Source organism: Cydia pomonella, chromosome 3, assembly GCF_033807575.1.
Source record: "Cydia pomonella isolate Wapato2018A chromosome 3, ilCydPomo1, whole genome shotgun sequence".
Classification (NCBI taxonomy): domain Eukaryota; kingdom Metazoa; phylum Arthropoda; class Insecta; order Lepidoptera; family Tortricidae; genus Cydia; species Cydia pomonella.
In genome coordinates this window covers 18,790,497-18,816,732 of record NC_084705.1, presented here as the reverse complement: position 1 = coordinate 18,816,732, position 26,236 = coordinate 18,790,497, and the positions used below count along the sequence as shown (strand labels likewise).

The 26,236-nt window shown below is 34.4% G+C and overlaps 1 protein-coding gene across 2 annotated transcripts; it reads left to right on the top strand.

Moving 5' to 3' along the window:
• Positions 1–2,955: 2,955 nt before the first annotated feature.
• On the top strand, positions 2,956–9,806 carry LOC133516216 (odorant receptor Or2-like). Of its 2 annotated transcripts, none has more exons than XM_061849026.1 (4): positions 2,956–3,775; positions 4,503–4,607; positions 4,873–5,025; positions 5,437–9,806. In XM_061849026.1, the coding sequence occupies exons 1-4, from the start codon at positions 3,743–3,745 to the stop codon at positions 5,494–5,496; spliced, it is 351 nt and encodes a 116-aa protein (XP_061705010.1). In that variant the 5' UTR covers positions 2,956–3,742; the 3' UTR covers positions 5,497–9,806. The 2 variants fall into 2 exon arrangements, with proteins under 2 accessions (XP_061705010.1, XP_061705009.1); XM_061849025.1 differs by having other exon boundaries at positions 2,956–3,781.
• The last annotated feature ends 16,430 nt before the right edge of the window (positions 9,807–26,236 follow it).

Here is a 26,236-nt window from a genome sequence, read left to right as displayed (position 1 = left end):
ACTATACATATTGAAGTAATTTGTATGCATTCCTATACTAAAAGCCCGTTAAATGACGAACTAGTAATGCTCACTAGGTTTAAGTCTTGGAAATATTCACAAAAAAAGGTTTATTGTATTAACAAAATCATGTTAACCTGCATTATACTACTAAGTTTTAAGAGAAATTCAATATGTTAAATCACATCTGTATCGTATATGTATTTATTCGCATGCAAAAATAAAACCAAAAACTTAAAAAACACTGACAAATCAGTCGTCAACTTTTTAAAATTTAAAAAACGCAAATTGTGTCAGTCTCAAAAATGTGTTAAATTTTATATAAAAAAATGTACGTGAAGAAGTAGATTACTAACCATTGTAAGGTGCCTGATCCATGTAAGGCCCAGTGTCTAATGAAGCCCACTTTTGAAAATGCGCCCCCCGCGCTTTGATTGCCAGTTCAAAAACCTAGTAAGGCTAAATGACTACACTAAAACCTATCATTTCTCAGATCCCTACTAGTTTTTTATACGGAATTTGTGACTTCCTGAGTTTTACTACGGTAAAAGGTAAGTTAACATGCTACTTACTGGGTTTAGAGGCATAGAAATCTGTAGTAAACATAATAATTGTGCCGATTTTGGAGCAGGTGTCTCTGTAATCGGGTGAGTACTTACGAAATGGATACAAATAAAATAAAAAACGAATTTCCAATAATTAGTTACCCACGTTACCTAGTAGGTTTTTATATAGGGCAGCCAAAATCAGCCTTTAACACCCTTCGCATAAAAATAATGCATTAATCTCATGCATTATGAAATGGCTGTAGTACAATATGCGGAGATGACCAGAGGCTTCTCTTTCATAATTCCGTTGAATTTGGGGACCCGCTAAAGTGTGGTAGTTTCTTAAGTTACTTGGAGTTAGTAAATATTACAAAGCTCAATTAATACCTTTTTTGATTTCGACTCCATTAATCCGCATTTCTTTTCTTCTGAATTTTTTTCTCGTTAAGTAGAAAAATATAAAACTTCCCTTCTAATGCATCTACTTAACTTTTTTTAATGTTCGTCTCGTCTAAGGCCGTTGGAAAAGACGATGCGAGCCAAAACATGATCCTCCCTCTAATTGACCTTATTGATCATATCATCATATGTATCCTCGATAGCTCTATTCTTCTTATATTTTCCAGTCGCTTTGGTAAGATGCCGTTAGAAAGTCCAATTCCTTCTCCTTCTCAAACTACCGCTCTATTTATTTCCATTTCTTTGTTTCCTCTCTTAAGTTCTTGAGTGTCTTTTGTACATAAACAGATTACCGTTTTGAACAGACATGCGCTCACGAACCCATATTAACCCGGTTACCCTACTCGGTACAGTACAATTATCGCTCTTGTAAAAATACTGCAGATATGGTATATCACGGTGTTATCATTCTTGGATTTCGGTAATGCTTTCAACACGGGTCACTTCGACATCTTAGTAGGCATATTGCGTTCTCTTAATGTATCTCCTGTGACAGTGAACTAGTTTCATAGTTATTAAGTAGGGCGTCAACAGAGGTAGATTGTTCTTAATCTTCATTGTGCCTGCACAGGACGGGGCAACGTGTTGTCTCCTGTTTCATTTCCTTACTTTATATACTTTAACACGTTATATTTCCTTCTTCTACCACTTTAAACATACTGTCAAGGCTCTTTTACTCATCTACCATAGACTATCTGCACCATGAACATGAACACTAATTTAGAAAGCATTTTGATTTGGACTTTCACGTTACGGTCTCAAGGTAAATCCACTGAAATTTAAGTTATAGTGATAGGTACTTATAGGTCAAAGTGTTCTGCCAAGACTGATTTTAGTACTCTACCTGCCAATTTTTTTAACGGTACCTATTTAGATTTCCTACTCTCCCCAGGTCTTTTAAATCTTGCTGTTTCTCTATCATGGATACCTCAGATGAGCGAGTTTAGAAGGAATTTTTTTGATATAAAAGCATCACTCCGCAGAGTTCGAAACATTACTCCACTAAGATTGCATTAGCTCAATCCCTCTTACTTACTATATTAGTTTATGCTGACACTTGCTACTTAGACCTTTGGAAGACCAACTTAATATGTTTAAGCAATTCCAGCAACTCTCTATTAAGTATATAGTTGCTTTTTAAATTAGATCATGTCTTCGTAGTGACCATGTTCTCGCTACGTAGAAATCCACCACCGACGTGAATTATCATTAGTTTATCGTTCTCCATTTTTGTATGTAAATCGTAGCACTTACTTTCGGTTTTTGTTTTTTTTTTTTTATATAAGCATGCATCCATCAGTCACCGAATAAAAAAGACAACTTACAGCGCATGGCGCATTGTTAAACTGTCTGCCTTACGTAATAAAATTCAAGGGAATATGTTTTACACTTAGCGGGGTTTTAGCGTGGTATTGTTGGTTGGCCGTGTTTAACTGTTGTATTATTATTATTTTTCTCAAACATAATTACCCGTTAAGCACACTAAATAGGTTTTAGTGATGTATTTGTTACATGAATCGCAATAAAAGTCTTTTACACAAACGGTTAAAGAACGTTAGCCATGTTTAAGTATAGTAACTGTTTTTTTGTGTAGTATTTAATAAAAAAAATTGTACTTGATAAAACATATTAATAGTTTTTCAAAGTAAATGTGTTTTAGCTATGTATAACGTAAAAGATTAATTAAAATAAAAAACTGGCTAAGCGCTTTTATATTACTTATAGAAGAATAATGTAGGTTTGCGATTTTATAGTATTGAGAAGTATCAAATTATAATGCAGTTAGCGTGTTAGGTCGAGTCTGTATCTCCGTAACTACAACAGATAAAAATATGATTCCAAGACCAGTCGATAGAGAATTCTTTTCTCTTTTAGAATATTTATCCAAATGAAAACTGGTATTATGCAGCTTTGAGCGGTTTTAGAGATAGGACGGCAGCAGGATCTTGGACCATCTAGCGTGGACCCAAAAGCGGTTTAACTGAAGGAATGGGACGTAATAACACAAAATGGCCTTATGAAATTAATTAAATCGATGTCAAAACGAATTAAAATGTGCAAGATGTTGGGTTGGAAACAGCAATTACCTACTAATATTCAAAATAAAATCTTTTGTTTAAAAACGTATTTAGCTTCTTTGCTTAGTACTAGAAAACAGGGATTTTTTCAGTCAAACCTGAAAGAAATAAAATTTCAATGTTTTTCTTCATAGCGTGAAAATTAGGAATGTGATTGAATGCGAAAGTCAAACATATATTAGTCGTCCCGTTTCTTTGCTCGCATGTATGTTTCACTAAACTAAATAATCTTGTTTAGTTTTACGTAGATTTATTCCATTTATTTTAGCATATGTATTTTTTTTTGTTTACATTGATTTAACTTCGATTAGACTTAAAAAAATACAAATACGTCCTATGGTAAGCAGTCGTGGTATGGTATGCGAATCAGATTGGAGCCCAAACGGTTCTGTATAGCACACAATTTTTTTTAAGTTATTTTTATGTGAGATCGACCCACATATAACTCTAAATTTTAGGCCCAGTAGTTTCAGATTTAAGATGAGGAACGGCCAATTTTTGCCTGTTTTCTTAAATATTCTTAAATGCTTAAAATATAAGTAATTCATGATTCTCTCAACAAACCCCATAAATATACAAAACATGGTAGGTAAGGATACTGATTTCATCGACCAGGATCGGGGCTAAAATGAGAAAATCAACTAAAATAAGGAAGACATGATGCAGATAGATGAAAAGGATAAGATAGATGTAAGGGTAAGAGAGATGTGAAATTTAAAATTAAAACAATATATTCGTATTCGTATTCGCGGGCTAGGTTTCCGCAACTCGACGTCGCAATTCGCGCCTATTTTGCGTGATGGTGGGTTGACGGCACTACTCCTGCCAACCCAACTCTACAGGGCCCTTGATGTTGCCGACGACTTCTGGGAGAAAACAAAATATAAATATTCTTTTCAATTTAAATTTCAAAGGGCGTGTAAGGGCAAAGTCGATTATTAGGTCGAACCATAGTAGTCTCATTCGATATTTAATAACACCATTAGAGTAACAAGAATAGACATATGTATAAACAATAAGGTTCCAATATGTCGTTGTTTCAATAACAAAGTCCTTACACAAAGTAAAGGAAGAGGAAGGTCTCTTCTTTTAAAATGGTCCTTTCAATTTTCGCATGAAATTAGACACAAAATAATACTCGGGGATGGTCCAAAAGCTAACTTGTTAAATACAAACTTGTTGATGGTGCAGAAATTCACTACTTAACATTTAAAAACATACGGGAAGTAGGCATCAGTCCGCATTAAATAGAATACAGTAAATATTATTTTTTATAACTATTTTATAAGAATCAATAGCCCCATTTACTACCTGCTTTTTAATTTTCCGGAGTTTGTTTGGGAGCAGTACTCTTAGTATATCTCAGTAGTATACTTGTAACATACTCGTACATAAAACATAAATCTTTTATTTTCAGTATGGAACTAGTATGATGCAAACGATATTACAAGTTGAATATCTTGTGTTCGGGGTATCTCAACTCTTTATGTATTGCTGGCACAGCAACGATGTAATGTACACTGTAAGTAATTTCATGAAATCATTCATCAATCTGTGCTGCAATTAATTAAAAGTATAGTTAGCAACAGTAACCATACACGTGATTTGAGTGGAGACACGATTTATATCCAATGCCTAATCTAAGGATTTCTTAAATTAACCCACTTACCTACTAATTAATATCAACTATCTTAAAAAATTCTAAAACTCATTATGAAACAGATGACATACTTTCGTCCACTTCAGTACGCTTAGAAATTAATTTCACAGTTTAATACTTATTTCAGAGCGAGAATGTAATCCACGGCCCCTACGAAAGCAGATGGTGGTCTGAGAATGCTCTCCGCAAGGACCTCGTCATATTACTGGGGCAGTACCGCAAAGAGATTGTATTTTCTGCAGGGCCTTTCACCAATCTAACTCTACCCACTTTTATAAGTGTAAGTTTTTCTAGAAACTTATTTGACGTATTATTATTATCAGGTATACTTTTAGGTACCAGCTACTGTTATTGTACTAACGGCTTACGGCCTAATTCGAATTATAAGATAAGTATGTCAAAAATTAGGTACGATACGATAGGTCTAGAGATACGATATAGATAGGATAAGTCAGTGTCAAACGTGACGACCTAATATGTGACGTATCAGTTCGAATCGGGCCATGTTTGTAGATGCTATGTCAATGCATTAGTAAGTTACAAAATTAGTATTTGAATTTAAACGTTACTAAATTCGTCAATTTTGAGGTTTACGGATTAAATGCACAAACATTTACATTCCGCGAATGCATTAAATGAGTTTGCATTTTTTTGATTAATATAACAATCAAAACTTTTACATTTGTTTCAGATTTTGAAAGGTGCCTACAGCTACTACACATTGTTGACCAAGTCACGAACAGATATTTAAAAGTAGAGCAGTGGCTGTAGATATTTTTAGTTAACGAGTTCACCTCACTTCTACTATCTTGTATATTGTCTAAGTACTTTAAAAATGTATTAAATTTAGAAAAAAAAGTAAATATTATGTTTGCTAACTGTGATTTATTATATAGATGTATATCTTTCATCATGGATAATTTATTTGTTTTGTTTTATTTGCGTTATTGGCATTTTCATGGGTAATTATTTGGAAAAACTAGTATTTATTTTGTGAAAATAAGAATGTAATATAGATAATACATAAAATGGCCCATTATGTCTGTTTGTCGAGGAATTTATCTGATCCCAGGATAATTGAAACGTGCGAAAGCTAATATCTCGCGGATTACCTATATTATTTTTTCCAATATTCTTTGTTCTTGTATAAATCTGGTAAGATTATTGTAGGTGAATTAAAAAACGATGCAGTGAGATTAAATAAATAAAGTGAACATAAATATTAAGACTTAATAAGGATGTTAACAGTTTTTTTTACGTATCTACTTAAGTACTTGTCGTTTTGAAGCATTTCCGCTAAACTCTTAACTCAGCGGTGAATGTGTTTTCTTTAATAACTATGTACTTACTAATATTGTCACCTTGTACGATAGTAAAATTTTTGCTTAGTTTAGTGCCTATGATGTACGAAATACATTGCCGCTCGAAAAAACATCAAAAGTTAATTGTGCTCTAGTACTCGTTGTTGAGACTAAATAAAAAAATTCTTCCAGGATAGCTAGAAAAAATAGCACTATAACCTACGCCTAGTTTAAGTTTGCAGTTATATCAAAAATACATATTTAGTTGACTTAGTTATTATAAAAAATCAGAAAATTAGACATTCATTTTAATAACATTAAAATCACGTTAAATTCACTGACTGTATACCTATACAACCAGATTTGTAAGCATAGGTAATAATTTAACCGCTTAAATTGTATGCATAACAATGGATCAGAGCATAATAAATTCTGATACAAACATTTGCAAATCTATTTTAACAACCACCGTATACGAAATTGTTTGCCAAAACAAAGGTACAGCGCGTTCAATTCCGCGTTAAAATTATGTAAATAGCAGGGACAAAGTGCTCAGGTGCCAAGTTTTTGTCTGTACCCAAAGTAATTTACATAGGTCGGTAAGAAAAATACTTGACACTTACTACAGAACACTTTTTGAGTCAGCTTAGTTAGAGCTTTTTAGAATAAAAAAATAGTTTGACTTACATACGTGTTATTATCAAAGTGGTTGTTCTTTATTCAGATTTCGGGTAGTTACTGATCGCTTCGATGATTCGCATCTTACGACGGTAGCTGTTAAGTTCTTATTTGTTAACTGGGGAGCCAGCAAATGTGTGGCAGTTGGACGTCAGGTTTATCACTACTACAAGCAAATTAAAATACAAAAAAATATTTTCTTCTTTGTTTTCAAACAACAATAGGATTAAGCGTAAAAAAATCCATATTAATATTTGAAATAAATTCTGAAAACAACGTGATTTCATAAACAAAATAACAGAGACATTGAAACGCATTTACCGGATTATATCGGAAGAGGGCCAATAAGGTTCTCGTTCAATTTTATTAATCTTCCGTACAATAAAGTTTAAGCAAAATGGATCATCGTAATCGCCAACCTTGACATAAAACTGTCATATGCCACGGTTTTGCCAGCTCCGTTGCAGGGTACTTGTAACAATTAAGTTACCTACGAACTGAAACTTAGGTACAGTCAGCATCAAAAGTAGCGGATCAAATAACGTTTCATAAGTATCTACCATTCTGTAACTGCTTAAGAAAGATATACTTTAGAGCGCGAATTGTAGAAATTTATCTATACTTGGAAAAGTTATCCAGAATATCAGATACTTTTGGCGCGTTGTCTCATCCGCTACTTTTGATGCTGACTGTACCTACTAAGTTAAATGAAATAACTTGTGAAAATCGAATCGTATTAATGTTAAAGAACGACAACGTCTTATGAAATTAAATGAGTCTTTTCCTAAATAAATATGCTCTCACTAATTAAAATAGAACCTTGTATAGTCGCATCCAGATAAAACCATGAAACTTGGAATGGCTATAATAAAAAACGGAAGTGGAAATAACTCGTCAAATGTTTTCCCCCTTCTTTTGATAACTGTTTTTGACATGATTGAACCTTGTTTTGATAACCTGATGAATTAAATACAAGCTTAGACCCCAAGGAACATACATAGACCTTTATTAAATTGTAGAAATTTATTGAGAGCACTACTGACCTTTCAATAGGTAACCCATGATACATACATCCATCTATTTCGGCCACTTAAGTATGCTTTACATTTGTTTTTAGACATTAGACGTTTGCCGTTGACATATGTACCTGACGGATATTTTCATGTAACTCTAAACAATAATAATATTTATTCTTGAACCAATTTATCATTTATGCAATTCTTAAAAACACAAGTAACTTAAAATACAACACGATACATTCGTTAAAATAATAATAAAAACAAAAACATACAGATTAAAAAATAAATATAAAATAATCCACCCTGAATCGTATCCGGCTCAATGGTCCCCATTATTCCCGCTGCGTTTCCCCGCTGAACTGCAATGGAAACCTGCTGAACCAAATACGACCCAGAGCGAGGATCGCAGCCCCTCTCGCGCAAACGGCGCCCTAATTCTTTAATAAAAGCGCGAGCCTCTGACCCCCAAGGCCCTGCCGTCTCGATCGCCACCGGCACAAAGTCGTACGAAGATTCCAGCGCGGCGTACTTCGCGTGCTTAGCCCGTGCCGCGGACTCCGCTGCTGAGCCAGCACAGCTTGTGGTCTGCCTCAAATGGGATGGGACTCTAAACTCAAAACTTTACTATAAAAATACTACGCATTTCATTAATAATTGTACCTACATCGATGCCTTGATTTATCAATATAAATATATGTATTAGTGACTTACCCGTCATTTAGCAGGTCATTCATAAAAATCTTCAAAATCAGATCATAATCCACCAAATTAAAATTTTAGCCATCCGCTTTTAAAACACGTATTATGTTATATTTCGTGGACCTTAACTCGAATTCATTGTGATGGTTATAATTAAAAATACCAACGAATATAAATTTTGAAATTAACTAGTCTTATCGTAAGTAATAAGTAAGCAATTAAATAGGTAATTACCCGTAATTATGTATACCTTTTATAATGTTTCTACGTTACTATATTTTTATTAAAAGAAGTATTTTTTATGAACGTTGTCGTGGGTGGGTAGCATTCCTCCATAATATAATATAATGTTATTAATTCCACACACACCCTTCACGTTATGGTATGAATTTTTATAGCCACCGCTTATGAATACAGACCTTTTGATGTACTGTGGCGACTAATCGTTACGGCCTTTCCAGAGGAAACCGTTAATTGAAATTCTAAGTGACGTAGCGGGTCATGATGGTTTAGGGTTTTTTTTTTTTGGTATATCTATCTATCTATTTATAGCGGCTATTTGGTTGTCCCTATCCCACAGTGACCTATCCCACAAAACTTTACAAGTGTATAAGTTGTTAGATTTGTAGCTGGCCCTCAACGGCTTATCTTTTGTCCATTGTTAACTAAAACGGCGCGTGCCACTACCTGCAAAAAAAGAGTCGTATAATTCTAATTGGCACCTGAGCGCGGGCTAGTCCAACGCTCAAAAAACCAGTGTAGGTGTGCTCTCCGATAACGCGTCTTTGTTACGCATATCGAGGACACATTTTAGGCTGGTTCGGTAGCGTTAGACTCGCCGGCACTCAGTAACCGTATAGTGACCACACAAGAACTCGCAAATTATTTTTCCATTTGTTCATTTTGAATCTTATTTCAATTACCATAGGAGTTGTAATTAAATAACCGGTTACAGTGACCGGGCCCTTTTTTTGCAGGTAGTGGCACGCGCCGTTTTAGTTAATAATGGACAAAGGATAAACCGTTGAGGGCCAGCTACAAATCTAACAACTATAAATACAATTCGACTAAAGTGTTAAAATGTAAACAAAAAAATGTACCACATTCATTCCAAATATGTATTCGTTACGTGTTTGCAGTGTACAAATATGTCACTTTTGTGAAAGCGTATCACAAAGAATAAAGGTATGTCACGACAGCTACGTATTTGTAGGATTGTTGATTTGTAAAATACAAGCTTAAACGCTTTTCTAGATTATGCAATATTACACATGTCAAATAACCGCACTTCTTTTCGTGAAGGTAACTAAACTATATGAATTTATTTTTTCAGCAGGTCTATTTCGCAAAATGGTACTGATGGTACTGAAAATACTGAAGTCCGTATAAAGATACATTTTATTCAGTAACATAATCTAAGCTTATAAAAGAGCCAAAAAGTTTAGGTATGATTTAGGAATACATACCATCGTATAAAATAATCATCATTAAACTAAAAGTGGTACTTGATGACACATACATATGTTAAAATGTACATTTTATATAAGTATGCCTATATCTAATTTAAGGGATCCCGTTATCAGTACCCCTAGTGTAACTTTGATCGACATCATAACGTGACGAACGCGTTTGCGTTAAGTCTCATTTTGTATAGGATTTTGAGGTTCCAAAACGTCCCGCTTGGCACGCTCTTTCGAAATCCAATACAAAATGAGACTAAACGCAAACGCGTACGTCACGTTTGGAAATCGAATTTATTTACACTAGGGGTACTGTACAAAATGAGACTTAACGCAAAAGCGTTCGTCACGTTATGATGTCGATCAAAGTTACACTAGGGGTACTGATCTTGACTTGATGAGAATGGGACCAACTAGAGAGCATACTATTTTAAACAGAAAAATATTTTTTGGAATCGATTTAATAACATACATTTAAAAGATTAACCGACGAATTAAGGATCTCTTCCTCTTTTGAAGTCAACACTTGGGCTTTTTCATTATATTATCCGACTGAGTTAAGAAGGTATTAGATTGCTAATAATATGCATTGCATAGAAACGGAGCCTTCTTAATTTGTTCGAATAATAAAAAAAAAATTTAACCAACTATTAGGTTTCAAATGTTAGTTCAAAGAGGTTTTGTCACACCAAACATAATTTATAGATTAAGTTATCTCGTAAATTACATTCATGAATAAACATAACATTTTATCGATTTGACCTACATCCGTCGAATAGAAATACGAAAATATTAGCTTTTTTAAATTTTTTCAATTGGCTGTTTGTCGATTTCGTTCGCGCCTTTGCCTTGCGCGCGCATTGGAATCGTTCGTAAAAAAATAACGCGCCAGCCATTTTCCGTATTTGTCAGTAGTATTAGTATTTCAGTTATGCATGTTTTTAGTTTATATATTGACGAAAATGACATTTTCAAGCATTGAAAATGTAGAACACATAAAATTGACGCGCTGCCAGTAATACTAAGAGGCAAGAGTCGAGAACGATAGCCGTTTACCATCAAAAACGGGTGAAAAATAATTGGCGGCATATGAAACTTTTATTCAATGGAGAATCAGCAAAAACGCCCAGTCTTTCTTGGAAAACGTGTTGGTAGCTTACTTCAATGAACTGGCGAATAAGTGCCTACAAGCCCAGCACGCTTTGGTGCAATTATTCGATGTTAAAACGGTGAGTCACCATTTTGAAAAACTTTTACTGTTTTGACAAAAAAAAACTAATTTATAAATTTTGTTTTTTTTCCACGCAAGTGTGTTGAAAAACGTCGTATGAAACGCATATGCATTGGTCATTACACACATCGGCTTTCTTATTGCGCGCTCGCTTACAGCTCGCGCGCACAATATCGCCTCGTGTGTAATGACCAACTTAGCACACTTGTATCATTATGTACTATTACAGTACATATGGTGCTATTTTACCGCACTAGTGCGCAGATTAGCATATTACGTTACTGTGTCAAACTTTTAAAGGGCCATATGTACTGTAAAACGTTGTTCGATACAAGTGCGAATAGATAATTCGCAACTCGGTCGTGTTTTAATTTATCGCCACTCGTTTCGAATTTCCTATTTTTCGCACTTGTATCGTAATGTACTATTTCAACACACTTGCTCAAAACGGCGTTTTTATTCCACCGATTTTTGGCTTATAATCCTAGATATTAAACACGCGTGCTTTTTTCAGTATATTATACCACTCGTGCTTTTTTCCATTATATTATCCGAGTGAGTTAAAAAGGTAACTGATTGCTAATGATATGTATGGAAATGGAGCCTTCTTAAATTGGTCGAGTAGATTTTACAACGTGGACTGGCGGGAGTCGGCGCCCCGCCCACAGCCGGGGCCCGCGGCGAGCCGGCCGGTTAAGTATCTTATTTCCTCGCAAGTGTGTTGAAAAACGTCGTATGAAACTCGTGTGCTATGGTCATTACACACATCGGCTTTCTTATTGCGTGCTCGCTTGCAGCTCGCGCGCACAATATCGCCTCGTGTGTAATGACCAACTTAGCACACTTGTATCATAATGTACTATTACAGTAGGTACATTTGGTGCTGTAATTAGCACATTACGTAACTATATTGAAAAAATAAAGGGCCACATGTACTGTAAAACGTTGTACGGTACTTGTTCGAATAGGAAATTCGCAACTCGTGTCGATTTGACACATTCTCTTCGGTCGTATTTAAATTTATCCGCACTCGTTGCAAATATCCTATTTTTTGCAGTTGTATCGTAATGTACTATTTTAGTTTTTTTTTATTTTATTTTATTCGGAAAACCAATAGCTAAAGTAAACCAAAACTAGGTTAAAATAAATATGTATCAGAGAAGCCAATTACAGGTTTCCACAGACAGGATACAAAGGTAGGCATTAATATAATTGTATTTCATTTATATTTCTAAAGTCGCTATCTAACTTTCTTAAATTATTAAACAACCTTTATTGGTTAGCGAAGCTTTAAGGAAATGGAGTATAACCTGACAATAAATAATAGGAATTACAAAAAGGAAAACTAAAATAGGATCATACCTTGCAATAATATGTCGAAATCTAATAAAATTATATACTCTAAGTATGGCCTAAAAACGACAAATATACAGCATAAATATAGCAATTGTACAGGACGCAATTATTTAACAGAATAAGATAAATTTAACAATTTTGCTGTTTGCCACCATCATGCGAACTCATTATAATATAATGTTGCCTACGTAAGCTCAGTTGCGCCCTTAGGATGTGAATCCATAGTGGTAAATAAATACGATTTTATCGAGTCCACTTCATGCACTATAACTGTTTTAACTTACTTGTTATCGTGTCGGCCGGAGGCTCATGTGATGCAGAGCCCTGCGGTGGAAATAACCCAATCTTGAGGAAAAAACGACTCAAAACAACGCCGCAAACAAACATTCTTGTTTCACTGTAGGCTGTAGGCTGGCATACGGCTCGATTCGAAGAATGAAATACGATAACGATAAGTTCTGGTTTAGATAAGTTCTCATTTAGATATCGTTTGCATGTCGTATAATTGACAGCAGCAGCTCGATTCGGGCAACCAATGTCACTTTGACATTAGAAATATCGTAGATAGCTCTTATGGGGATCACAGCGGATTTAAATAAACGTCAATTTTGACATGTCGTTTATTTATCGATCTTTTAAAGATCTTTCCAAGATCTTAAACGTGTCTTAATCATTCTTCGAATCGGGCCGATAGTTTTAGTACGACATACGACTGTTTGGGTTAAACGAAAAATAGTTTTATCTAACTGTAAATTAGCGGTATCCTAGATTTAATCTCATTAACAAACTGTCAAAAGTTTCACCTCAGGATTCCGCCGAATCAAAAAACCGACTGCGAAATATGCAGGCCGTCCTCTGTCGCCTGCGGTACAGCCCAAAACTTCCAACGACCCATAATCTGGGTTTGAGGATCTTTTGTTTGTTGTATGTTTAAAGCTAGGGGTGTTTCATCCATATGGGACAGAAAGAGACAATCCGAAAAGAAAAAAGATATCCAAATTCTGGTGAAGAACAACACGTTTATTTTATCGGTAGCTGTAGAAAAAAATGTTGTAGAGCATAATGTCATCCAAAGCCTCTACAAAGACCTACTCACAATTTACAGAATAAAAATCAACTGCAACAACAAAGAGCTGTATCTTGATGTTTTTCGTTCTGTCATATTTCCTTTTTTGCACTCATTAGAATTTTCTGACAAAAGAAAAGGCAAGTATCTGTCGGATGTCCGACTGCAACGTTCAAAGAGAACGCTTGGATGAATAAAATAAGCTAGTTATTCGAATAAAGGGCTTAGTACAATTATCAGTCAGGGAATTTGTATTTTATAAAGGAGCGCTTTTATTTGTAATTAAAGCTAGTACGATCACGATCAACCTTTCTAACGCAGCGGCTTACGTGAGCGAATAACTCGCAAACGCGAAGCGGCGCGAGTGAATCCAATCCTTTGATACCTATGGAAGTGTCCTACGTGGGCGATCTCGTTGTGAACGCGAATGCCGTTGGGCCGCCGCGCCGCGCCGCGCTGCGTCGCATTCGCAAGTTATTCGCTCACGTAAGCAGTAACACTTTAATGTGCCGTTGGTGATTTTATACAAAACGATCAATACACTTAATAAAGTGTAGTTGGAATATTTGTATACTTACGTGTAACGTATTTTATACATATTGTTCCACTAGCTGTGCCCGCGGCTCCGCCCGCGTGGTATTCGGTCTGTCAGTAACCTAATTGTAAAATATTTTACAATTAGGTACCACTTAATAAAACTACACTCCAAAATCAATTGTTATTTTTTTCAAATTCGTCGACATAAAGTAGTAGATGTATATCGGACAATACAGTTCCACTTTTGTATTTTTTTTACGTCCTTGAGTGTACCTATCCAAATCATGTCCATGGAAAATATCATCCAAATCGGTGCTCCAGACCAATCAGTCTAAGCATGAAAAGGTAAGAAATATACCCATAGAAACCATACTTCCGAACACTATCGAATTTAGGTGTAATACATATTAGTTAGAAGTAGGATTAGAGGAAAGGAGAATACTCGTAGATATCAAAAACTTGAGGCCGAGTATTTACATTTTGTTTACAGTTAAAGACAGTGTTAATGGAATTATATACTGCATGTTCACCTTCGATTTCCCCCTGCTCATTTTTCTGCGTGAGCATGGACCGTTCCTCTATGGGCGTGAGTATGGATCTCTCACAAACCCAAGAATGGCTCAGGTCTCCGTACACGCTCCGAATGAGGTTTTCAATGGATGGAACGATGCATAACGTCTCTGGTAGTTGTGGCTACGCCTAAAATCACGATCGTCGCTATAGTTTCGTAACCTCAATGCGTTGCGAGACTTTCGTGAAAGGTTCGCTTTTTTTCGGGAAAGCATTTTCAGTTTTTAGTTCTTATGGCATTTTAACGCGTATAAAATGCGAGTCCCAAATCGTTTGACATTTACACCGCAAACATCAGAGATTATTTTTTTCATAGTACCCACGTTCGTAGCCATTATTAAGTGCTTAAAAGAGGCGATACGTATGAATATGGATACGATAAAATTACGATGAGGTATAATTCATGACGGAGAAAATATTTTTTTAAGTAATTATACGCGTGTTGATATATGTGTTGATTTTGGCACTACTTAACTACCTATGTAAGTAAACTAATTTTTAACTGACTTCAAGATTTCAAAAGGAGGAGAATCGAGGGAACTCTTCAAATATGAAAGTCATACATATAATTATTTTTGTATTTTATTTAACAAATCTAGCATTTACATTTAAAAAAGTGACATTTGATGAAGTGGAACTGCTGATGATGATCAGAATGGAACTCTTCAACGATACACAGTACACGTTTGGCGATTTGTCCTCTTCGCTGTGTTTGTTAAGTAAATTAGATTTTCAAGACAAATTTTTGTCAAGTTCGAGTTCTGACGATGGGGTCCATGAGGAATCGAGGGAACTCTTCAAATTTGAAAGGCATATATATAGTGATTTTTGTATTTTCATCAACAAATCAAGTATTTACGTTTGTAGAAGTGACATTGAACTGTTCATGATGAACAGAATGGAACTCTTCAACGATGCATAGTTCACGTTTGGCAATTTGTTCTCTGTGCATGTTTGTCAAGCAGTTAGGTTTTCAAGACACATTTTTATATTTCTATCCTATTTAGTTTTTTTAATAATTATCTGGTGCTTTATTTCATGCATGGTGTGAAATAATTTATCTTAAATACAGTCGAATACCCTATTGCGGGTATCTTATCAGTCAACCATAGGACAAATCTGAAATGTGTCAAGGTGGGTGCAGTGACAAAAAAAAACATGTTACCTCCTTTTCTACATAATTAGGCGTAGGACGCTGTCTTTTTAATTTAATTGTATGAAATCAAAAATCAACAATAATCGTTCTTTCACCGGTCTATCTCATTGAAGTCGGTTTTTTTTCTTAAAAATTATTAGTTTACTTAATTACTAAATTTTTACTCAGTTTCCCAAAAGATGGCACTGTGCAATGTATGGCAATTAATTTACTGTCGTTTAATTTCGTTGTATTATTACATCAACACAATTGAAATTGAATTGATATCCGTACCCCCCTCTTCTAACTTTAGAGTTAATTTGGCAAAATCCTTCCTCTGTAGCTTAATTTCAGCATCATATCTGTTAGTTTAGCAGGGTACTCGATACTCGTAGCACATATTTGTTGTAAAAGTTTGCACCTCCTTTCTAAGTAGCGCCATAAGATTCAGGTGCAAACTTAACTTAATCGAGTGTAGTGGCTACCCCCCCTTCTAGGGATTGAATTTTTATAGCCTATAACTTGGCCGGGTATTTTCTCGACAGATTAGTAAAGTTTTCATCAAAATCCGTTCAGCAGTTTTCACGTGATGCGAGGTCAAATAAACAGACAAACAGAGAAACAGACAAACAGACAAAAATTCTAAAAACTGTTGGAACGTGTTCTGTTAACGATTCTTAGTATCCCCAGCCTACTTTTTTCGAATATCTACCATGTACAGACTTTCGACCCACTTCAGCTTTATTATATGTATAGAAGATATAATAAATAGTATTAAAAATCAAAATGTTATAAAATATCTACTGACAGATAAATTAATCTTTGGAAATATAGAACAACGCTATTAGCAATTAACAAATGAAAACGAACAGTGAAATTCTATTGACTATTATAGTGATAATTTAGACTGAATATTTCGACTTGTCGAGTTTGGAAATATTTGACATAACTTCATTACTCTAATAATGCACGGGAATAATGATTGATGTTATTCGCAGTAAGCGTTCAGGTACAACTTGTATATGTAACGTACGTTACGTACGTATACTACGGTAGTATATGCATTCAAAACCTGCGCCGTAATTTGTGCGCGTGCGATGTTGTTATATTCAAGGATCGAGATGAAGGACTAACTTCAATCAGATTAATTCTGCAAGTACCAGAGAAACGATAGAAGTAACGATTTTACAATATTCCGTTAAATACAATTTTTACCAAACAATAAATATTAAGTAATTATTACTTTAATTTATACTTTTATTTTATTTTGATTTGAATTAAATTAAACTTTTTTTGACCCGCTTTGTGAGTAATATGAATTGATTTATTTGTATCAAATGATTTAATTAAATACCTAACCATTTTAGATAAATAACTAATTGACAAATCATAATTTTGTCAAAATTTGTTTATAAAATGTATCCTCATGCATTATGACATTAGTTGGACGGGACCGTGTCCTTAGTTTAGTTGGTCAGTGTTTTATAGAACGCACAACACACATTGACTACCATAAGAATGTTCAGGTATTTATGATTTATCTGTAAGACTTACTTCAACTTGCAATTTTTATAAAGTGAAAGATAATGTGCGTAACATGTGTAAATCGATACATTTGAGTGCAATTGACAACATTTCAATTTTCTGACCCTATAATTTTATTGGTTCTCTAGATTTTAAGTGAAACGAGGAATACGCTAATACTTTATTTTTTCCACTAGGATTTGTATTTAATTTATTATATATTTTTTTAATGTGTACTTATTCTAAAATGGCGTAACTCCAGTTCTACGCTAGAAGCTAGGTCTTATCTTGATAGAAAAAAAACATGACTTAATTAATCTGACGTTGTTTGTCATTCTCAATGTTTTAAACTGGTCCGTTGTTGTTTTAAAACACTTTTGATAAAATATCAGATTTCAACGACTATTTGGATATTATAACGGATACTGATACACGAATACGATACCAGGTTTTCATACGGATACGATGGACCGACGGATAAACACTAACGAATGTAAAGTAAGTAATTAAAAGTTTGTACCGATATCTTCGACGAATCATTTTTGCTATTTTTGCAGTAGGTAAGGGACGAAACAGTATTTGGTATACTTCGGAGGAGTATATACCTCATCGATCCATATGGCTTTGTCCATTTTAAAAACAATTTGTAGATAGTAAATTAATTATATAAATAAATTTCTCTTTATTTTGAAATTCAATCAATACGTCGTATTTAAGTGACAATGTCAAAGCCCATATTATGATAGCAAATTTTTTTTTGGTGATGAATGGCAATGGCATTTCACCTATTGTGCCGTAGAATTGGTAAAATCACAACATTTTTTTAATTCTTTTATATTTTTTGTAATAAGCCATATTTCTATATTGCAGTGTTCAGGAAGCAAAATACTTCCGAATCATATGTAAAATTTCAGGTTTTATAAAAATGAAATTGTCGTAAAAGAAATGTCGTTTTGGCGAAAATGAGCCATAAAAACAGTTTTGTTCAGAATTTCATGCGCTTTTGTTTTGTATAGTTAAAAACTCGATATTCCTTTATTTATTTATTTAATCGTATGGCGTTTCGTATAGTAGGCATATAATATAATATAAATAGACTTATATATCCAAATCGAGATAGCACAACCAATTCACGGCTTCTGGTGTTAAATTATAGAGGTCCCCAGGATCGCCCTGATAGCATCTTTTCGGGCATCGTTTCACGATATATGGTCTATAACAAATTACAAATTTCTTTATTTTGCTTAAAAATGTGGTACAAAAGATGGTATAAGAATATATCGTGGTCACACACATTCCTCCAGAAACTGGCATGCAAAATTATTACAGTAAGTACCTAAATATAAAGAATCATGCATTGGTACGCATTTAGAGTACTTAAATCTAAAGTATTACTAAAATATCACAATTACAGATACATTACCTACTAGTAATGGTTTGATCTTCCATGCCGCAGTCACACAATGGGCTGTCTGTCCATCCCCATTTGTGCTTTAGATAATTGTACCTGGCGTGACCAGTGCGGATTCTGTTTAAAAGTATAACGTGTGTATATTCCTTTAAAAGTTGCCTTTACGACCCAATACTATGAGCTTGCAAAAAATGCTTTGCTGAAGGGACATTAATGTTATAAATTACAAGTTCAATTAATAATTTATTACATCGGTTTTAATTGGTTCATTTACTTAATTGTTTCATAATCATTTAAACAGAAGGCATTTTTAGTTGTTTGAAATTATAAATTATTGGGCGCTAAATACCTACTAAAAAATTCGTATTCTGCGCCTTAGATAAAGGTAACGGGCTTAAATAGAAATGCTAAGTTACTTTCCATTAAATTTCTTGTTGTATTGTATTTTCAAATAAGATAGCTTATAGTAGTTTATGTGACTGCTACATAATAAAAGGCATTAAAATATACGAGTGTGGGTTTAAGAAACGAACGAATTGAGTTTCTTAATAGGATCACACGAGTGTTTTAATGCCTAATTATGTACAGTTACATACACTATTTTATCTACACACATATTATAAAACTTTCTATGTATATCATAGAAAGTGATTGGGTTAGTGAATATAGGGCATCGTTGCTCTTTTGGCGGAACTCGCGGGTATGTGGTGGCGTCACCGAAATATTTTTATTGCTCATTTTACACGAAACTTTTGTTATAGTTACTTTAAAAACAACAAAACGTATTCATTTTATACTTAAAACAAATTAAAAGATAAACTGTACGTCAAATGGCGGAAAATGAAAACTTTTTCACGCATGTCACGAATTCGTGTTTTTTTTTTAATTCAGAGACAAACTAGAGTCGGGGACCTATTTCCGTATCATTCGATACAAACTAACATGCGAGATATATTATGTCAAAATTCTATGTAGTTGACATTTAATTTCGAACAAAAAGGCATCTCGACTGATATTAGAATAGAGGTCAAATGGAATTCAGAGATGTTCCAAATTTGAAGTCATAACCAAATTGATTTTGATGTAGTTATGAAGCAATTACAACATCATCACAGATAAGAAATTTGTTGTAACAAAACAGTTTATCGTAATGTTGGCCATTATTTACGGATTTTTAAGGCATCATAGAGGGTTTATGATATGTGTGTACTTAGATAAAAATATTGAAACGATATTATTATTTTGTCTTCCCATCACGGAACAAACGTGTTCCGGACATTTTATAGGCGTACGCGAAGCCAACACGTAGACGCCCTTTTGACACTTTAATGAAATTTAAGGGGTACACCGTACCCATATATTATTATTGTATCTCCTTGGATTTCACGGGCCTATAAATCCCGGTCTTTTGATAGGCTTGCGTGGGAATATAGATCCAACACGTAGAGGCCCCTTAGAGAGCTCTAATGTCATGTAGAACGCCTGCTGGAACCCGTTCACAAGCGCAACAATAGACACACATGAACCGGTCGCAGCAGGCATTGGGACTATTGAAGTAAAAGTGAACAGTATAACGGTCTATGGATTGAAGTTTGGGTGGACAATGAGATATTATTATTCCTTTATTTCTCTTTCTTCTTGGGATTATGTTTTTTACAATATGGATATAAAAGTAATCGAAATTGGTCTGAATTGCTTCGAGAAAAGGATGGTACGGCCGTGCTTTTTTGCTCGACTTGGTGGGGGCACTGCCGTGCCCCCAGATATAAAAATACATTAAAAAATACTATATAAAACACATATAAACACATTGTAAAAAACTTAACCTAGTGTGCCGCCAGCAGCGCGCAGCGGGGCAGGGCCCAAGCTGCCGGTGGTCAGGGCTGCAGAGAGAGGAACCGCCGCACTATCCAATATTATTATTATTATTATACTAGCTAACTGTATACAATTAAAGTTTTTTATTCACTACTGACTACGTAAACGTCCTAATGCTTGATATCGTCATTTTAATCATCGATTGCCGATCCAATACTTCATTTGTTGTGATTAAAGGCTGTTATGTTATGATTGTTATAATTTAAGGCGGCTGGGTTAGGGACATTTACTTAACCTTTATTCCTCAGTATTAGCTAGTTTTTGTCAAGTAATCATATAACTGGTAAAAAAAATATGATGTTTCTTATTTAGTGATAAATATTATCAGAAAAATATTAACAACTGTAATTAAAAATTAAATAATGTTCAACCTTCGTAACAGATGATATTTCAAGTGAAGTAGACTAACAGTTGTACCTATACCTCAAAAATACGGCTCGATAAATAAAAAAGTAAGTAAGTAAATATTCTTTATTGCACCAACAATTATACATTTTACATACGTGTAAAACTACAAATAAATTTTAAAGGAAAATAGAACCAGGTAACAACAGGCGGTCTTATCGCTAAAAAGCGATCTCTTCCAGACAACACACACAGACAGATTTATTTAATAAAGCGCTGGAAACTGGCAAAGATATCGAAATGTGAAACATCATAATAAACTATTTTAACGGTTAATAGATGTGAAATAGCTAACAAATCTACAATAAAAATTTCAATTTATGTAACGAATAATATCTGAGTCTTGTAGGTATTAGTCATAAAACTAACGTTTAAAGTAAAAAACGCTAAGAATAAGTAATTTCAACTTAAATACGTACCTAATTCTGTGTTATTTTTTTCTCCTAAAGAAACTCGCTAAATACAAAAGACATTTACCTCGTTTAGTCAAAGCTTTAGGAATATTTGTTTAAATCGCTCTTGACTTTACGGTCGTTTTTGCAGACACTTGACTGCCCACAGAATACTCAGCATTTTTCGAACAGTAGTTTCAAATCACTAATTGACTAACAGAATACCTAGTTCAATTTTTTTTCCTGAATAACTAATAACATGCATACCATGCAGCAACACAATGTTTCGGTTTAGCCCTTGATTGATTGGTAGAGAATGCCTCCTGGCATTAAGTCCGCCATTTGTACTTTTCTTTTATAAATAACATAAAACCACTGTCAAGTTTTCTTACCAATTACTAAAGCGCGCGGTTGTTTTATGCTATAAACGCAGCGTTGAACGCATAAGATCAATCGAATGTGGGAAAAATGACATTTTACATTAGATGAACTATGTACATTACAAGGAAAGGTACCCAACTGTCCGGTTCCGATCTGATTTATATTTATATATGTTATAGAGTAGTCTAAAATAACGGACACGTATTTTTTTTAGCTGCCCAAACTCAACCTATTGGGAGAAATTGTCCTCCAAAGTACTAAAAAGTTACTAAATCTTCTAACTCTTATATATAGGTTGAGTTTGGGCAGCTAAAAAAAAAATACGTGTCCGTTATTTTAGACTACTCTATAACATATATAAATATAAATCAAATCGCAACCGAACAGTTGGGTACCTTTCCTTGTTAGTTAGGTCATAAGTTCTGTCACAAAGGTTTTGACTGACAAAATGTACTACAAAGATTTCAATAAAAAAAGTTTGCCATGTTTTGAAAGCTTGTTTTATACCTACTGATCAAAACGTAAAATTTATATCGCGTATTTATTTACTATCATAGAAGGGAAAGTGAAGGAAGGAGAAATAGAGGAAAGCCAAGAAGGGCATACATGGATCAAGTGAAGGAGAAAGTGAACGTCGCCGTGTCGTATCAGGCCGTCAAGGAAGAGGCCAATGAAAGGCATGCCTGGAGATTGCTTCACCGACAAGAGCGAAGCTCTTAAATTTATGATGATGATGATTTATTTACTACTTGTTTACTTTGGGGTTGTCGTTAGATGCGAATACGCGGCTGGATTGTGAAAAATTATACTTTACAAAAGGGAGTAAAAATCAGTGTCATATTAATATAATAGGTACAATTGTTTATTCGTATGAACCTACTTTATTAGAACGTTATTTTATCACCAGCATTTAGTTCTCCGGCAAGTCTGTACTTCAGCTAACACCCTTCAAACTTAGGGTACTTTTCAGTGACACGCTAATTTTTGACTGGCATTCCGTTGGTAAAACAGGTACAGTTGCAACTTTGGCAATACCAATACACATTAAATATATTTATTTAATGAAAGAAAATATCCAGTTTTTTTTAAATGTAATATTCAACTATGTAAAAAGGAAAAATAAATAAATAGGAATCGAAGTTACGTCAAACAGGTCGCGTATTTTTTGCATGTTTTTAGGGTTCTAACCCTTACCCTACCTGTTTTCTGCTTAGAGCAGCTGAGCTCAATAAGGCTTCTGTTGTGGGTAATAATATTTAAATACATAGAAAACACACATGACTCAGGAACAAATATCAGTGCTCATCACACAAATACATGCCCTTGCCGGGATTTGAACCTAGATCCATCGGCTTCACATATATGTTTAAAATTAAAAGTGTTTAAGTGATACAATCAGATCGATTGTGAACCCTATCGGTAAGTAAGGTAGGCACTATTTGTTGTGTGACTGATGATACGACTTTCAACTTTATAAATGACGTACTTCTTGTTCTTTATAATTAATTTATTTAACGCTACTGGATTGAGTTTTATTTTATTTTAGTAAGCCTGTTCTAAAGGCTATGCAAAAGCATAAAATTTCAAAGTAGTTCATACTGTACATCTAGGTACTTTAGTCTGTGGCCAGTGCTCTTAAAAGTTGGATCAGATCCAATGGCTCCATGCAGTTCAAAAAGCGTATTTAGTATTTCGGTAAGGCTCTCATAATGCGCTTGACTCGCTTCCTTTGAGGCATTCACGAGATTTCATTACTTTATATGTATTTACGGTTACGTAAGAGTTTTAGTTAAGTAGGCATGTACAGATATACAAAACGTTTAATATTTTATTTACCGCATAAATTGTTGCATATAATAGGGTCATTCTTCAAATTTGTGCCTGCGTTTAAACTCCGTCATACTATACTGAATGTATAAGAAGTTTAACGGAGTTGAGTTTGACCGCTGTCATATAATTTGAGAATGACCAATAAAGCTTTTTAACCTTTCATCGTCGGCGTCTTACGCCACAGGGAGCAAAATATTATGCTCAGTGGATCAAATAGCGTATAACTTAACACACTCAGATGTAAGGTTTTGTCCCTTGTCCTAATTGAAGTGCAAACGTGACGTGACTCAGGGACATGGAGAATTAGGTATCCAAGACAAGAGTTGTGCAATTAGACGTCATATATACGACCAAGACATCTACCTATATTAAATAAAGAAAAGAAAGAAAATAAACACAAACATAATTGTAAAACGAAAAACATAACTTACAATGTTCCTATATATTACTTTAATAGGTAGGACGTTTCGACGCGGGTGGCATCGGTTATTATCGCAAATATCTGAATCCTGCAAATTGTCAAACAGAGTTTCGAAGTGATTACAGTTAAACTCGTTTTACTTTCTCGATGAAAGTCTATAAAATGTTGGAATAATCATAGCTAATTTAAACCAACACATACTTTATATTTGTAGAAACAAGACTAGGTATATACCGCGAGCCTCATCATTATTTATTTTTAGCATTTGAGCTTTTTGCTTGTAAAAAAATAATCTCGCTTCTATTTATGAAACGTAATTGGACTTTGACAACTAAAAAGTCTAAGAAATTGGCTTTAACACATACATTTTTTGCTTTCTGTAGGTACCCCTAGTGTAAATTTTATCGACATCATAACGTGACGAACGCGTTTGCGTTAAGTCTCATTTTGTATAGGATTTTGAGTTTCCAAAACGTCCCGCTTGGCGCGCTCTTTCTTAATCCAATACAAAATGAGACTAAACGCAAACGCGTACGTCACGTTTCAAAATCGAATTTATTTACACTAGGGGTACAGAAATCGGTCCCTTTAAAGACTATACGTAATTACGTAAATTATAGTTTAGTGGTCCTTGTACTGCATCTTTTCGTTAAATACAGCGTTTTATTGTTTCGCATATTAGGTACCTCTATTTTCCTTTAATGTGAATGCCATACCGAACGACGAATACAATAATAAAAGATAGTGATATAACCATTGAACAAAGCTAAAAACCATATAAAACCCATACAAATCATAAGTATAACCTTTACTCTCAAGTCGCCCCGCAGTGCCCGGGGAGTCGTAAACGTTTACGACGCAACTTACTGATGTTTAACCGTCTGTCTGTACTGGAAGTGTGTGATTCCACCCAGCGGCGTCGTTATGACGGATTTTAAGATAATTAATTCATAGGATTCCAAGTTCCGTAAAACTTACAAGGGCATTGATGCCGTTCAGGGAAACGAGTAAAGAAAATTGTTTCGTGAGTTGGTGAAATGAGTTTAGAACTGAGAAGCGTTTCGGCATCTGTTTCTATTGCGAGTGTTTAATTATTTTTATCGATTCGGTGTGTATATTCAGCTTCATTTGTAGGTCATTAGAAATACACGTGGAACTTAAAAAAAATAAGTACATTGAACTGGTAAAATAAAAAAAATACCAAAAATAAGCTATAACAATATAAAATATAATTCACTATGTACGTGTAACTGACATTTCAGACGTTCTACGCACAGCTCTAAACGAATGATACAGTTTTAAAGAGTAGGTAATTAGGTATCTCAAAAATATTAAACCAAATAAGTATGTTGGGCTCTCTACACGACTTGTAGCTACTTTTGAAGCTGACCATAAAAGCTGACTGTAAAAGATGATAGCAGTTCCACTATTTAAATAGGTTGGCCCTTTTAGATACCTATATGCAGAGTTGAGCATTGTATGCGTGACTCTTAAATACCCATCTTTACGCTGAATACAGACCTCGACTTGTTATGGCTTAAGACATTGTGGGAGCAAATGCGTCGATGGGTATTTCTACTGAAAATATACAAATTCACGTTTGACTGTATTTAACAAATGAAGTTCGATATGTTTCTAAACATTTTTTTTCTTATGATATTAGTACTATAGTTATTATTGTACATCTGAGCTTAATAAATGTACAGTCAACCAATTTGCATCCTAGGCCACTATAAAACCTTGTCGCTTTAACTATTAAATACTTGACACGCATCACTCAATAAGCACTGTCGTAGAAGTTGTCGTCAAGCTCACCATACTTATTAACCTATCGAATGAGCTAATGCTTTTACGGATACTGGAAAGCGATATATAAATGTACTACATACCTATACGAGGCCTGGATGTTAGTGAGATGACGATATGAGTTGTGCTGGTGTCCGACTTTATTACCTACATATAACATGAGTATCACATGATTATCCACCTGGTTTCTTGAGCTTAATAGTCGCCTCCAAACCTCCCCTTATAGCGACCCCATTCCTCACACAAAGTTTACCTTAAGTTCATATTAGCCTCACTGGATCACTGTTCACTCTGAGTACTGATAACGTGGGTCACAATATACCCGAGACACATCATTATTCTAATAACACCATAAGAACGTTCTTGACTTGATCTAAAAGCAAATATCACT